Consider the following 14,990-nt stretch of genomic DNA (forward strand, 5'->3'; position numbering starts at 1 on the left):
AGAACAAACTGATGATTACCTGAGGGGAGGTCGGTGGGGGGATGAGGGAAATAGGGGATGGGTATCAAAGAGTACACTTATGATGAAAAAAAATAAAATGGAGAAGATATTAGGACCTACCTCATATTGTTTGGAAAAACTTGTTAATATATGTTAAATCACCTAGAACAATGTATTATATAGTAAGTCCTACATAAGCATAAACTTCAGTTATTTAATCTTCAAAACAGCTAGCACCATTTTACAGATGAGGTAAATAGCATGTTCAAGGCTAAATTAATAGTGGCAGGACAAGTGTTTGAATCCAGGTTCTCTCCAAAGCCTGTGTTCTTTCCACTATGTACCCTTTTTATAATGTGTTTGTAAGCTCCTATGTAAAATAAGAAAGTGTTTATAATAGGATATGAAATTTAACCTGAAATTTAAGTGACTTTATGATAGTTCAAAATCAAGAAATTGAAAATGCTAAGATAGGAGTGACATCAGCAGGATGGCAACCTAGGAGAGCTATCACTTGTATCCCTATTCAGTAATAATAATTTGAAAGCCATCCATGGCAAAAGTGCCTTTGTGGGAGCTGTGGGATCCAGGTGGGAAATTATGAAACCCCAGTGGAATCCAAAACTGAGGAGGGCCATTTTGAAAAGGCAGGCTTGGGCAGCCCCAGTGGCACAGCGGTTTGGCGCCGCCTACAGCCTGGAGTGTGATCCTGGAGACCTGGGATCGAGTCCTGCGTCGGGCTCCCTGCATGGAGCCTGCTTCTCCCTCTGCCTGTGTCTCTGCCTCTCTATGTGTGTGTGTCTCTCATGAATAAATAAATAAAATCTTAAAAAAAAAAAAAGAAAGAAAGAGAAGAAAGAAAGAAGAAAGAAAGAAAGAAAGAAAGAAAGAAAGAAAGAAAGAAAGAAAGAAAGAAAGAAAGAAAGAAAGAAAGAAAGAAAGAAAGAAAAGGCAGGCTTGTGCCCGTGTGGTAGACTTGCCAACCATGGTTCTGGCTACAGATCAAGAAACAGTCCCGTTTCCGTGTTGACTCAGTTATAGTCCCATTGGGTTCTCGTTCTGCCGCCAGCACTTTCTGAGGAGGAATTGACAGGAGTCCTTGCCTATCCATATCCTGTGTAAGAACCCCATGGAATTTGGTCCCGCCTGTGGGCCCTGAAGTGGCTCATGACCCAGCTTCAACCCCTCTCAGCCACGATTCCCGCCCACGTAGGACCTTGGGGAAGATACACCTGCCTGTGCACCTGAAGCAGGGCCTCCAATTTGGTGGAACTGTAGATCCTTAAATGGCCCTGTAACTTGGCCAGCCACTCTCAGCCATGGTCTGAGAACAATCTTTGAGACATATGCTTGTCCATGCCCTAGAAGTAGGCCCATTGACCATGATCTGTTTGCACGTGGCCAAGCCTGCCAACCTCAATCCGACTACAGATCCTGAAGCAGTCTGATCTGGTTCCAGACCCTCTCAGCCACAGTCTGGGGCCAATCCTGCCCACTCAGAAGTTGGTACACTGTTGGAAGCACTCCCAGAGACCCAGAGGGAGCCAGTGTAACACCAGAGACACTTAGTAATATCCACTGTCAACCTCTGTTTCATATTTGGGTGAACTGAGGCACATAGCTGGTAACAGACGTCCCGGGGTGTGAACCTAGGTATCACATTGCTGGTTTTAATTAAAAACTGATTATCTCTTATACTTAAAAAATAAATCTTAATGAATTTTCTATTAAATTGTTCTGTACCACCATCAGGTTTAAGTCTAATACTAACTCCTAGAATTTATGTTTGGCTTTATATTCAGTAGTTTCAAGCTGAAGCATCTTTAGTACCTAAAATTGACCTTTCATTTTAGAAAATTAATCCCTGGTTAATCTGGCATCTTGTACTTATGTGTTGTAGGTGCAATTTCGTTTTCTGTTAAAAGCAGACAAGTCAATGACTCTCCGGAAGAGTCAGATCAAGATCAATATCAAGTACCTTCCTTTGAGAACTCATTATCAGAACTATTCCACAAGTCTGTTGAGGAAGACTCAGGTAAATTTATGATGAAGGAGTTTCATGATCACTTCTCAATCATTCACTTTTAAAATGAATACATGCTTTGCATTCATAATGTATATACAGCTGTGTGTTGCATATATCTATAAAACTGTTATTGTATTATTTCAGGATTAACTTTATGTAGTTTACTTTCTGGATTTGTACAGCTACTAACATTAATAGATTAAAATACTTCAGCTTGAAGGCTGTCTACTCTTCCATAAGTGAAAAGCTTTACATATACTTGTTATTAAACAGAAAAATTACAGTACATTTCTGATAAAATGTTAATGAGTATATAATTTTAACAATGTAATATGCTTTTCTTCAGCGTAGGAGATGATAACAATCTTCCTCATATGCAGAAGAAAATCAGTGCTATTTTTTTCCTTCCTGTGTTATAAAGATTTGAGTATTGTTAAACATCCTATCTTTTTAGTAGAAATTCAAAGGAAATTGAGGTAATGGAGAATTGGAAGGCACAGGGCAGATTTCCTGGAGAATGGGTGACTGAATTCTCTTATGGGTGAGTAGCAGGGACATAAGAGGACGATAGAGAAGAGTGGGTCATCAGGAGCACAGCTGTGGAGACAATGAGGTATATCAAAGAAGAAATCTTTATTGAATGACTTTGCGTTTAGTCAAGATTCTTCAATAAAACAGACACTACCATAATATAATGTAATGTAAATAGGTGCATATTTATATATAGACAGACAGGTGTTGAAATTTTTAAAAATTGGCTGACATGATTATGGGGACTGGCAAATCCAAAATCTGTAGGGCAAGCAAGCAGGGCAGATAATTACAAAAGAGTTGCTAATGCAATCTTGGGTTCAAATGCCTGAAGCAGGCCAGGTAGGCTATAACTCAGACAGGGTTTCTCTTTCAGTCTTGAGTAAGAATGGCTTCTTCAGGTAACCTCAGTATTTGCTTTTAAGGCTTCCAACTGATTGGAGGAGGTACACCCATATTATGCAGGGTAATCTGCTTTACTCAAACTCCACTGTGGAGGGCGACCCTTCACAGCAAGATCTAAGACTGGTGTTTAAACAAACAACTAGGCATCAGAGCCCAGCCAAGTTGACACATGAAATTAACCATCACAGGATACATGGATTAAGAGTGATATTTAGGCACTATTCAAAATGATTTGGAAAGGGAACAGCAGTTGAGGCCAGCTAGACAGGCCACTGGGACAGCAAACTGGCTTTGAAATGAAGAGAACAATGTATTTTATGGTGGCAATGAGGATAGAGACATACCATTAAGGATGGAAAGCATTAGAGACTAGCATTAGATGACTCTTTTTTTTTTTAAAGATTTTATTTATTTATTTATTTATTTATTTATTTATTTATTTATTTGAAAGAGAGAGAGAGCACAAGCAGGATTGGGGACAGGGAGGGCGAGAAGCAGACTCCCTGCTCAGCAGGGAGCCCGATGTGGGGCTCAATCCCAGGACTCTGGAATCATGACCCAAGCCAAAGCAGACGCTTAACCGACTGAGCCACCCAGGTGCCACTAGATGACTCTCTTAGGAGATGGAAAGAGAGGATTGATCTCAAACATGAACAAGGTTTGTTTGTATCTTGGTGAATAGAAAAATATCAAACTATTCATTTAGAAATGTTGGGACTTGGTTAAAATAACATTTGTTAAGTAGACCCCTGGGATGTCAGATGGTGTGTTATAGTTCAACAAAAGGCCACAAGGAAAAGTGAAATAGAGCTCATTACTCACAGATCTTGGAGAATGCATACTTCACTCCTCGACAGGCCACATAGGGAGGTTGAGGCAGGGTGCAGACAAAGAGAGAAGAAAGACCTGGACATTAGGGTTCTCAGGCAGAATGCTTCGGGGTTCCAGGCTGAGGCCAGATTTGGTTAATTCAAACCAAAAAGAGTAGGATTCTGGTAAGCATCATGGAGGTCTCATCCAAGCGCTGCACAAAGGGAAGGCCCTGAGAGGCAGAGAAGGGTGCTTATCACAAGGGTGGTTAGGGAGCCATATCAGAAATTTATATTTACTTGTAACCATGTAGGCTGGTATCTGATGTGTGCACTCTCCAGAGAGGCTACTGTCAGTTTAAATCCCATTCAATAAATAAATAAATATATATATAAATATATAAATAAATCCCATGCAGCCCATGTGGCCACACAAAATGGATGCTGAGACAGCCATATTATGGAGTAATTTAGTTGAACTATCAATAAGAAGAAATAAAAAGGCTGGGAGATTATAATGCTTGGCACAGTTTTGTACTTCCTGATTTTGATGTGACAGCTAGACATTTATGTGGCAATAGTCATCATTCGAATATTTGGAGCTGAGACAAAAAAATAGGTTGTAAAGATTTAAGATCAAAGAATAGAGGACTGTTGTAGATGGATTATGCTAGGAGTGAAACCCTCATCGAAATCTAATGCAAAAAAAAAGAAAGAAGAAAGAAAGAAAGGAAGGAAGGAAGGAAGGAAGGAAGGAAGGAAGGAAGGAAGGAAGGAAGGAAGGAAGAAAGAAAGAAAGAAAGAAAGAAAGAAAGAAAGAAAGAAAGAAAGAAAGAAAGAAAGAAAGAAAGAAAGAAATCTAATGCAAAGAACTATGAAGGAAAGCCAGGTAAAAGTGTTTGAAAGAAAATCAGAATATTATGGCATCATGTTAATGGAATAAAAAGGAGTGATATCTAATTTTAAAATCTTCATGATGACAGGTTGCAAGGTAGATTAAGAGCTAGGAAAAATGCATCTAATAATATTCCAAGTATCCCCAGTTTTTCAAAGTGGTCTGCTGATATCAGACAGTATTAACCTTTCCATCTCCTGTAATAACACAGGACTTTTTCTTACCAATTGCTCAGCAGTGAATCTCTTTTCAATTAGGGAAGTTTCAGTTAGGTAAAATGAATAAGTTCTGGAGAACTAATTAATGTACAGCAACATGATTACAGTTAACACTACAGTGGGTGGGTATACTTGAGATTTGCTTAGAAGGTAGGCCTTAAGTGTCTTCACCACCCCCACCAAAAATCAGTAATTATGTGAGATGAGATGATGGATGTGTTAATTAGCTTGACTGTAGTGATTATTTTATAATGCATACCATATCAAACCAAAGTGCACCTTAAATATAATTTTTAATAGTTATACCTCAATAAAGCTAGGACAAAAAAAAAAGAAATGAAAACAACTAAATAAGAATTTTTTAACCTTCCAAATAGAAAAACTTGAAAAATATTAGTGACAGTTTTGAGGAGGGTCACATATTTTTTTTTTTTTTTTTTTTTTTTGGAGGAGCGTCACGTTTAAAGAGACAATCTTATGCATTATAATGGGAATTTGAGAGCATTTACAATGTTTAAAACTTTTTTTTTTAATTTTAAGTAATCTCAGTGCCCAACATGGGACTCAAACTTACACCCCCAAGATTAAGGGTCACATACTCTACTGACTGAGCCAGCCCGACACCCCTAAAACTTTTAAGATTTTTTTTTATACACTTGATCCAATTATTTCAGTCTAAGAAATTAGTTGGAATAAAATAATCAGAGATATGCACATTTATTTTTCTATAAGAACATTCCTTATGTGATCTATTATGTTGAATAATTAAAACTTAAGGTTTTTACTTTTACAATTATATTTATATAATTTTGTAATTATGTAATTTTTATTTATATAATTTTGAATACATATTACTCCCACATAATTTTTTCCCACTTTTATTGAAAAATAATTGACATGCTATATTATATATATATTGTATATATAATATATATACTTATATATCACTATATAAGTTTAGGGTATGCAGCATGCTGGTTTGCTTTACATATTGTGAAAAGCTTACAATAGATCCTGCTAATATCTCTCTTCTCATATAGATACAATAAAAAGAGAAGAAAGAAAAAGAAGGAAAAAATTCTCCTTGTGATAGGAACTCAGGATTTATACTCTTAACAGCTGTCCTATATATCATACAGCACTGTTAGCTATACTCATCATGTTGTAATTACATTGTAGTCCTTATTTCTCTTATAACTGAAAGTTTGTATCTTTTGACCACCTTTCCTCCTCTCCGCCCCATGCTCTACCTGTGATAACCGCAAGTCTGATCTCGTTTTCTGAGTTGGTTTTTTTTTTTTTAAGATTCCACATAGAAGTGAGGTCATACAGTTTTTTCTTTCTCTTTCGGATTTATTTCACTTTATCATAATGTCTCCAAGGTCTGTCCATGTTGTTGTAAATGGTAGGATTTCCTTGTTTTTTTTTTTTTTTTTAATGGCCGAATAATATTGCATTATATGTATATCTCACAACTTCTTTATCCCATCATCCCTCAATGGACACTTAAGCTGTTTCCATATTTTGGCTATTGTAAGTAATGCTGCAAAACATGGGGGTTCATACATCTTTTCCAAGTAACTATTTTGGTTTTCTTCAGATAAATACCCAAATGTGGGTATGGAAGTTTTATTTTTAATTTTTTGAGGATTGTCCATACTGTTTTCCATAGTGGTATAACTGATTTTTTTAAATTTATTTATTCATGAGAGACAGAAAGAGAGAGAGAGGCAGAGACACAGGCAGGGAAGAGGGAGAAGCAGGCTCCATGCAGGGAGCCTGATGTTGGACTCGATCCCGGGTCTCCAGGATCATGCCCTGAGCCGAAGGCAGATGCTCAACTGCTGAGCCACCCAGGCATCCCATTATCTTTCTTTTTTAAAGTTTATTTATTTAAGTAATCTCTACACCTGTCATGAGGCTTGAACTCACAACTCTGAGATCAAGAGTCTCATGTTCCTCTGACTAAGCCAGCCAGGTGCCCCTACATTTTCATTATCTTAAGCAAAGCATATTCTAAGTTCCTTCCTGGTGTTTTTCTCAATTATCTTTAACCATGGGCTATATGCCTTTCTGCAGACTTAAATCTCTTGGCAGTTTCAGTGGCTGCACCAATCTGTATTTGCCAACAAAAGAGCACAAGGGTTACCTTTTTTGTGTATCCCACCAACACTTGCTATTTTCTGTTCTTTTGATAGTAGCCATCCTAATGAGTGTGAGATGATAGCTAATTGTTGTTTTTGATTTGCATTTCCCTAATGATTAGGGATAAAACTTAAATTGTAATAGCAAATATTGTCTGAACGATAAAAATGTTTGCACACAAATACATGGATATGGACATATCAAATTTATATTATTTGTATACCCCAGTGTATTTATATATGTGTGTGTGTTTGTGTATCTATACATCTATGTCCTTTTTTATTTTTTTTAAGATTTATTTATTTATTCATAAGAGACACAGAGAGAGAGGCAGACACATAAGCAGAGGGAGAAGCAGGCTCCATGCAGGCAGCCCGATGTGGAACTCGATCCTGGGACCGCGGGATCACACCCTGAGCCAAAGGCAGACTCTCAACCACTGAGTCACCCAGGCGTCCCTACATCTATGTCTTTATTGATATATCAAGCCTGGCATTTTATACAAGAAAAAATAAATATTTACTCTTAGTCATGAGATCATGAATAATTTTCATCTTTAAGCTTTTCAGGAATTTCTAAGATCACTATAGTGAATGTTATTGATTTTATAATTAGCAAAAAGTTTTAATATGTTTAAGGCCTTTAGCTAAACAATGCTTAATAATTATTATTTTGTTCTCATTGATATATCATCTTTAATCTTAGTCTAACCAACAAACTCATATTCAGTGTACATTTTTAGCACTGTAGGAATTAAATCAGCTACATTACAACACTGCCTTATGTGATAGTCACAGCAATCACAAATATTAAGTGTTATTGTTTCTGTGATAGCTAATTTTATGTGTCAACCTAGCTAGGTTATAGTGTCCAGATAATAGATGAAATATTATTCTGGATGTTTCTTTGAAGGTGATTTTGGGTGAGAATTATATTTAAATCTCTGAACTTTGAATAAAAATGGCCCTCCATATTGTGGGTAGGTCTCATCCAATCAGTTGAAGGTCTTAATAGAACCAAGAATGACGTCCCCAGAACAAAAAAGAATTCTACCCATAGGCCAACTTTGGATTTGTACCGCAATTCTTTCCTGGATCTATAGCGTACTGACCTAACCTGAAGATTTTGGACCTACCAAGTCAATTATGTGAGCCATTTCCTTAAAATCAATCTCTCTCTGCTTCTGTTTCTCTGTCTCTGTCTCTATATATGCACACACATATCCTCTTGGTTCTCTTCCTCTGGAGAACTTTGACCAAGACCATCCCTGTTCCATAGATGGGCAGACTGTTTGACTATTCTTTGTGCCAACCCAGAATCATGGGGCATTCAGGCTTTATAGTCACAAAGCCCTTTCTCTCCAGAATTACTGTCCCTGTAAGTTCAATGTGGATTAAGGCATTAGAAAAGCCAGTAAAATATACATGAGCAACCTAGAAGGGGAAACATTTTTCTTTTTTTTTTTTTTTTTTAAATTTTATTTATTTATTCATAGAGACACAGAGAGAGAGAGAGAGGCAGAGACACAGGCAGAGGGAGAAGCAGGCTCCATGCAGGGAGCCCAATGTGGGACTCGATCCTGGGTCTCCAGGATCACACCCCGGGCTGCAGGCGGCGCTAAACCGCTGCACCACCGGGGCTGCCCTGGAAACATTTTTCATTTCAACAACTTTGGTTTATTTTGAGATTTCACATTTAAACATCGTAAAAGCATGTAAAGCACAGTCATAGAATTGAAGGAGCAGCCATTTCAAACATGAGCAGAGGTTTTCTCAGTAGCCTAATATCAATATAAAGTTGGTAACTTATTCTCTGTTCATTAATGGTTTCAAGGTAACCATTTAGTTGGTGTCTGTAAAACAAATAAACACAGAAGGCAATCAAAATGCAGAAGTAAGTTCACCCTCAAGAACTTCTCACAAGTATTTGGAATAAGAATTCACATGGACCTTCTCTGTCTCCCTCTCACTAGCTAATTGTTCTGAATGTCTGGATTGTTCTGAGATCCACTAACTTGATAAGTATTTCTTGATAGCTAAAGTATTAGAATAGAATGGAATATAATATAATATAATATAATATAATATAATATAATATAATATGGTATGAAGTAGTGTATTGCAGTACAATAAGATACAATGCTCTTGGTAGGGGGGAATAATTTTCCCTCTACCTTTCTAAATTCTTGGCCAAGACCCCCCCTGTAATAACAAAAAAAAAAAAAAAAAAAAAAAGATAAGCAGAAGAAAAATAAACAGAAGTTCAGTAAAGTGGGGTGCCGGGGTGGCTCAGTCAGTTAAGCATCTGACTTTTGATTTCGGCTCAGGTCATGATCTCAGGGTGGTGAGACTGAGCACCGTGTGTGGTTCTGTGATGAGTGTGAAGCCTGCTTGCTATTCTCTCCCCCTCCCCAACATGTGCATGCACGCACACACTCTCTCTCTCTCCTTGTATACATGGGAGAGACCCAGGGAAAAAAAAATGAGTAACTCCTTGAAATGGTCCAAGCCCTTATCTTAAAATACCATCTCCTACTAAAGACAAAGATGTTGGGGGAAGGAGAGCCAAAAATGCAAAGTTAGCAGAAAAGTACAGTAAACAAGAGTAAGGTTGTTTGATAGATTTAGGCCACTGTCTTCTCCATTGATATGAGCTTCTAAAGATGTAATCATTCCAGCTTCCTAGTACAGAGAGGGAGACCCTTACAAATGCAGATTTCCTTTATAAATGTAAATGTCTCTTACTAAAGGGTAACTTTACTCAATTTTCAGAGCTTCTGTATCTGTAGCTTCTTAAAAATAGTCAGTGCAAAATATATACCAAATTTATACCAAAGATGTATTGTAGGGTAGCAAATTCTACTCCACTTCACCATGCAGTACAATTTCATACAACACAATGTCATTGGGTGCCTTACAGTACAACACAGTGCCATGCTATGTACTGAAATACACAACACTGTCTTTCAGAAGGGAGTGAGAATTCCATGAGTCTGGGCCCCTTATTTCAGATGAGGAAAATGAGGCCCAAAGAGGCTAATGATTTACCTAAGTAAGTCAGCAGTACCTGGAATCGTTAAAATATGACAATACTGATATGAATATGCATATGAATAATGGAAATTGGAGGGCATCTAAAACCATATACTAGCTCAACACTGGAGAATAAAGAATATCAAAGTATGGGATCCCTGGGTGGCACAGCGGTTTGGCACCTGCCTTTGGCTCAGGGCGTGATCCTGGAGACCCAGGATCGAATCCCATGTCGGGCTCCTGGTGCATGGAGCCTGCTTCTCCCTCTGCCTGTGTCTCTGCCTCTCTCTCTCTCTGTGTGTGTGACTATCATAAATAATAAATAAAAATTAAAAAAAAAAAAGAATATCAAAGTAGAAACCGAACAGATCAGGCTAACCAAATGGAAAGCTTAAGTTTGATGCAAGTACAAACCCTGCTACACAATACTGTTGCAGTAGACCAGGATTCCAGTAACAGGATTTGGAAGTATGACTTTAGATATCACCAGTGACAGAAATGCTTGCTTTAAAAAAAAAATTTTTCAGGAACCCAGATGTAAACATTACTTTGTCACCACTTAGTTCATTCCCAATCCAGCTTCCTTTAGGCTAAATTGCTAGGATCCTTTTTCACACTTTCAAGAAAAGAAAAATCTCATCAATTATTCCTGATTTTGTCCTTAGACTGGATTCTTATGGTACTGGAAATGTACCACTGTGAAATATAACACAATACTTAGATAGTTCTATGTATAATATGTGAATGTTTTGGCAATTAGGGGGAAATGATTAGTTATTTCTTTTGAAATATTCTTTTTTAAAAAAGAGTTTATTTATTTGATAGAGAGAGAGCATAAGGGATCCCTGGGTGGCGCAGCGGTTTGGCGCCTGCCTTTGGCCCAGGGCGCCATCCTGGAGACCCGGGATCGAATCCCACGTCGGGCTCCCAGTGCATGAAGCCTGCTTCTCCCTCTGCCTGTGTCTCTGCCTCTCTCTCTCTCTGTGTGTGACTATCATAAATAAAAAAAAAAAAAAAGAGAGAGAGAGAGAGAGCATAAGCAGGGGGAGTGGCAGGCAGAGGGAGAGGAAGAAGTAGACTCCCTATGGAGCAGGGAGCTGGATGCAGGGCTCCATCTGAGGCCCCTGGGATCATGACTTGAGCAGAAGGCAGATGCTTAACCAACTGAGCCACCCAGGCGCCCCTAATAATTTCTTAAAAGATTTTATTCATCTATTTACAAAAGAGCAACGAAAATAGTGGCAGAGGTGAGGAAAGAGAGTGTGAGGGGGGAGAGAGGGAGAAGCAGACTCCCCACTGAGCAGGGAGCCCAACACGCAGGGCTAGATCTCAGGGACCCAGGAACATGACCTGAACCACCCAGGCACCCCTGAAATATTAATTCTTAACTTAGAAGTAAAATATTCTTATTTTAGTGGGGACTATAATGAATTCCAGGGGCAGGTAGAGGATGGGGAGCTTTTATGGGGCATGCTCATGGCCATGCAAGATGATGCTTCTCTTCACACTCAAAAATTGTAATGCAGCCAGCTTTTCACCCTCTCCTTGGCTCTCTTGACAAATGAGTTTATCAAAAAGAGTTTGGACATGATATCTATTGATGTTTCTCAAATTTTTATGTTAAGTATGGTATTCTGAAGCCACATTAAGAGATTTTTTTTTTTTCCCAGATGATGATGTTAGCAACTTCCAAGTCTGGTATTCTCTTGAGATCCATAGCTCTCCAGGACCACCAGTAAAAGTTATTGAAATGAAATGCATTTCTCTGGTAAGAACCCATTAAATGTTCATAGACTCTGTCTTTTTATAAACAGAGTTTTTGTTGTACATTTAAATTGCGATTCCCTAAAAAAATCCAGATTAAATGAGCATATTAGGTTAAATTATTCAAATTATAGCAGTTTTATTCTAAATCCAGTAATATGGACCTTAAGTGCTTATGGAAAACCTATTTTAGCTCTATGGTATCTTTTTTTTTTTTTTAAGATTTTATTTATTTATTCATGAAAGACACAGAGAGAATGGCAGAGACACAGGCAGAGGGAGAAGCAGGCTCCATACAGGGAGCCCGATGTGAGACTCGATCCTGGGACTCAGAGATCACGGCCTGAGCGGAAGGCAGACGCTCAACCGCTGAACCACCCAGACATTCCAGCTCTATGGTATCTTATAGTAGCTTTACTGATTAATATGCTACATGAATGTTTCAAGAGTTACCAAGAGCAAACTTAACCTTAGCCTACATGCATACCCTCACACATACGATAAAAGCAGAATTATGTTTTTGTCAGGGATCTGGAATATCCTGTCCCCTCAAGGTTTTTCTAGCTGAACTAAGAACCAAATTGACATGAGACAGATTAACAGGAGAAAAATCAAAGTTAATAGTGTATGTATGCGGAATGCACATAGACATGGGAATCCCAAACACAGGCAAAATGAGGCACATATGTCATTCTGAATTAAGGAGAAGAGGGTAGGGGTCTGAGACTTCAAAGGGAAGGAATGCAATTTACATAAAGATGAAAAAGAGTAAATATTTGGTATGCAAATGTTTGCTGGGCCTCTTAGAAAGAAGGTGATACAGAGAACTTTGATCAAACAGGCCTTGCTCGGTTCCTCCCTGCCTCCACACCCAGTTCATTGTATAATGTAGTTATCTGTGGTGATAGCTATCTTCCTGGAGAAGGTCTTCTGTTTGAATTCTTTTTATGCAATTGAGGAAAGAGGTAAAGAGATTTTCCTGAATCAGCTTGGTTTTGGTTGCTTTTTAACTCAAAATAATCTTTGTACCAAAGTGGTTCATTTTGAGGAGACCTGCCTTTGGTTCCTATAGTCTATTGACTCTTACAGTACTGTTTCTTTCGGGTTTCTACATCAGGCCTTTCACTTTGAAACACATTTGAAGTAACAGACATAGATTTGGCATTTTAAATAATAGTGACTAAGAATAGGATTGTCTTATATGAATTATTAAAGTGTTACTAAATCTATGTCCATTATTGTTCTGATTACTTAATAAAGTAAATAAATATTGGATCTTGGTAGGTTATTTTTTAAAAAAAGATTTTATTTATTTCAAGAGGGGGAGACAAGATGAGCAGAGGGGAGGGGCAAAGGGAGAGGGAGAAGCAGACTCCCCACTGAACATGGAGCCTCAATCCCAAGACCCCAAGATCATGGAGCTGAAGTCAGATGCTTAACCGACTGAGCCATCCAGGTGCCCCATACTGAGTCTTGGTTTAAATGAAACATGAGGACAGTATTAATTGCTCTTAACCATGTTTTAATTTGACTTAATTTTCTTATTGTTAGTACTCAAATATTTAAAATGATGATAAAAGTTATTTTCATTTTTAAAAATTGCAGATAGATTTTTCATAAAATTGAATATTTAGAATCTTGAACTTTTTTTTTCAAGATTTAATTTATTTATTCATGAGAGACACAGAGAGAGAGGCAGAGACATAGGCAGAGAGAGAAGCAGGCTCCACCAAAGAGCCAGATGTGGGACTCGATCCCGGGACCCCAGGATCACACCCTGGGCCAAAGGCTCATGCTCAACCACTGAGCCACTCAGACGTCCCTAGAATCTTGAACTTTTGCTCCAACAAATAAAAAACTTTAAAAAGACAAAAATACTTTGTCTGTAAATCAATTACTTGCCCACTTGATTTCTGGGTAAATCTCCACTGAGACATAGAAAATGGGTGGTTAAACTACCGAGATGCACTCAAGTGTAGCTTGCAAAAGCATTCTCTTCTAAGTGGAAAATGATTTAATATGATGATGATAGGGTCATTTCACTCAATGAAAATGTCCCATTTCTGTGACCCTGTTATCACTGGAGAATAAAATATTTCTTAAATATTATTTTTAAATGACAAAACTTTATAAAACTACTTGCAGTGGAAAATGATCACTGGAATAACAGAAATCTCTTTGTCAGGACACAGGAGGGAAAAAAAAAAAAAACATTTTAAATGGGTCCAGGAGAAATTGGGACCATGAGGTGGCACCTCAAAAAAAGATAGACATTGAGTCCCTTATTAACTGTATGTTTAAAATATAGAGGTGAGTATAGCTATGCAATCCAAAATAACAAAAAAGGATGTGATTCTAAAATACTAATAGACAAACAACTCCATATATTCTCACAAAATGGTATATAATGTGCCCCCCTTTTGGGAAGAGATGTTAACCTTTCAAGCAAAACTGATAGAACTTAAGAGTTTTTAACTCTCAACTTTGAATGGTAAAGATTATCACACAAACTGAGAAACATACACCATCAGGGTACTTTATGTGGATAAGTAAGACTGAGCAAGAAGAAAACAGTTTCTTTTAATGTACTTCAAATATGTTTTCATTTTTAAATTTAATATATGCATATACAGTTTCAGGAGCACATTGTTTTCATAAATAATTTTCAAATAATAGCCCTTGTCCATTTTCCATAAAAGACTTGCCCCTCCCTATGTAATAAATTTCATTATTATTGTGTTTAAAAAATATATAATCAAGTGGGGTGCCATGGTGGTGCATTCAATTTTGCATCCAACTCTTGGTTTCAGCTCAGTTCATGATCTCAGGGTCCTCAGGTCCACATTGGGCTCCACACTCAGCACAGAGTCTGCTTGAGATTCTCTCTCTCCCTCTGCCTTTGCCCCTCCTGCTCATGCTCTCTCTCTCTCTCTCTCTCTAAAGCAAATAAATTATTTTTAACAAGAAATTCAACCAAGTATATCTGAAGATCTAATTGGCTTTATTCAACAATTCTGGAATTCGGAGCATCCCATCTAGGCAGTAGAGGGGAACTCTAAGGAGTTGTACAAAAGGGAAGGTTATTATAGATGGAAGGTAGGGCAAGAAATTTATTAGCAAAAGAAAAAGATTGTTTCAGCCAAGGTAGCTCTTTTCCTTAAGGGA

At 37.8% G+C, this 14,990-nt stretch overlaps 1 protein-coding gene across 5 annotated transcripts in view; it reads left to right on the forward strand.

The window, feature by feature from the left end:
• The window catches only part of CFAP47 (cilia and flagella associated protein 47), a 509,395-nt gene that overhangs the window by 346,440 nt on the left and 147,965 nt on the right, over nucleotides 1-14,990 (forward strand). For all 5 annotated transcript variants that reach the window (XR_003133488.3, XR_003133486.3, XM_025439582.3 and 2 more), the window contains 2 exons: nucleotides 1,901-2,035; nucleotides 11,732-11,829. Coding sequence is in view for 3 of the 5 variants with exons in the window: in XM_025439582.3 (XP_025295367.3) it covers nucleotides 1,901-2,035; nucleotides 11,732-11,829 (233 nt within the window). In the remaining 2 variants the exon portion in view is untranslated. The remainder of the gene's footprint in view (nucleotides 1-1,900; nucleotides 2,036-11,731; nucleotides 11,830-14,990) is intronic.

The sequence above is a fragment of the Canis lupus genome, chromosome X (assembly GCF_003254725.2).
Source record: "Canis lupus dingo isolate Sandy chromosome X, ASM325472v2, whole genome shotgun sequence".
Taxonomy (NCBI): domain Eukaryota; kingdom Metazoa; phylum Chordata; class Mammalia; order Carnivora; family Canidae; genus Canis; species Canis lupus.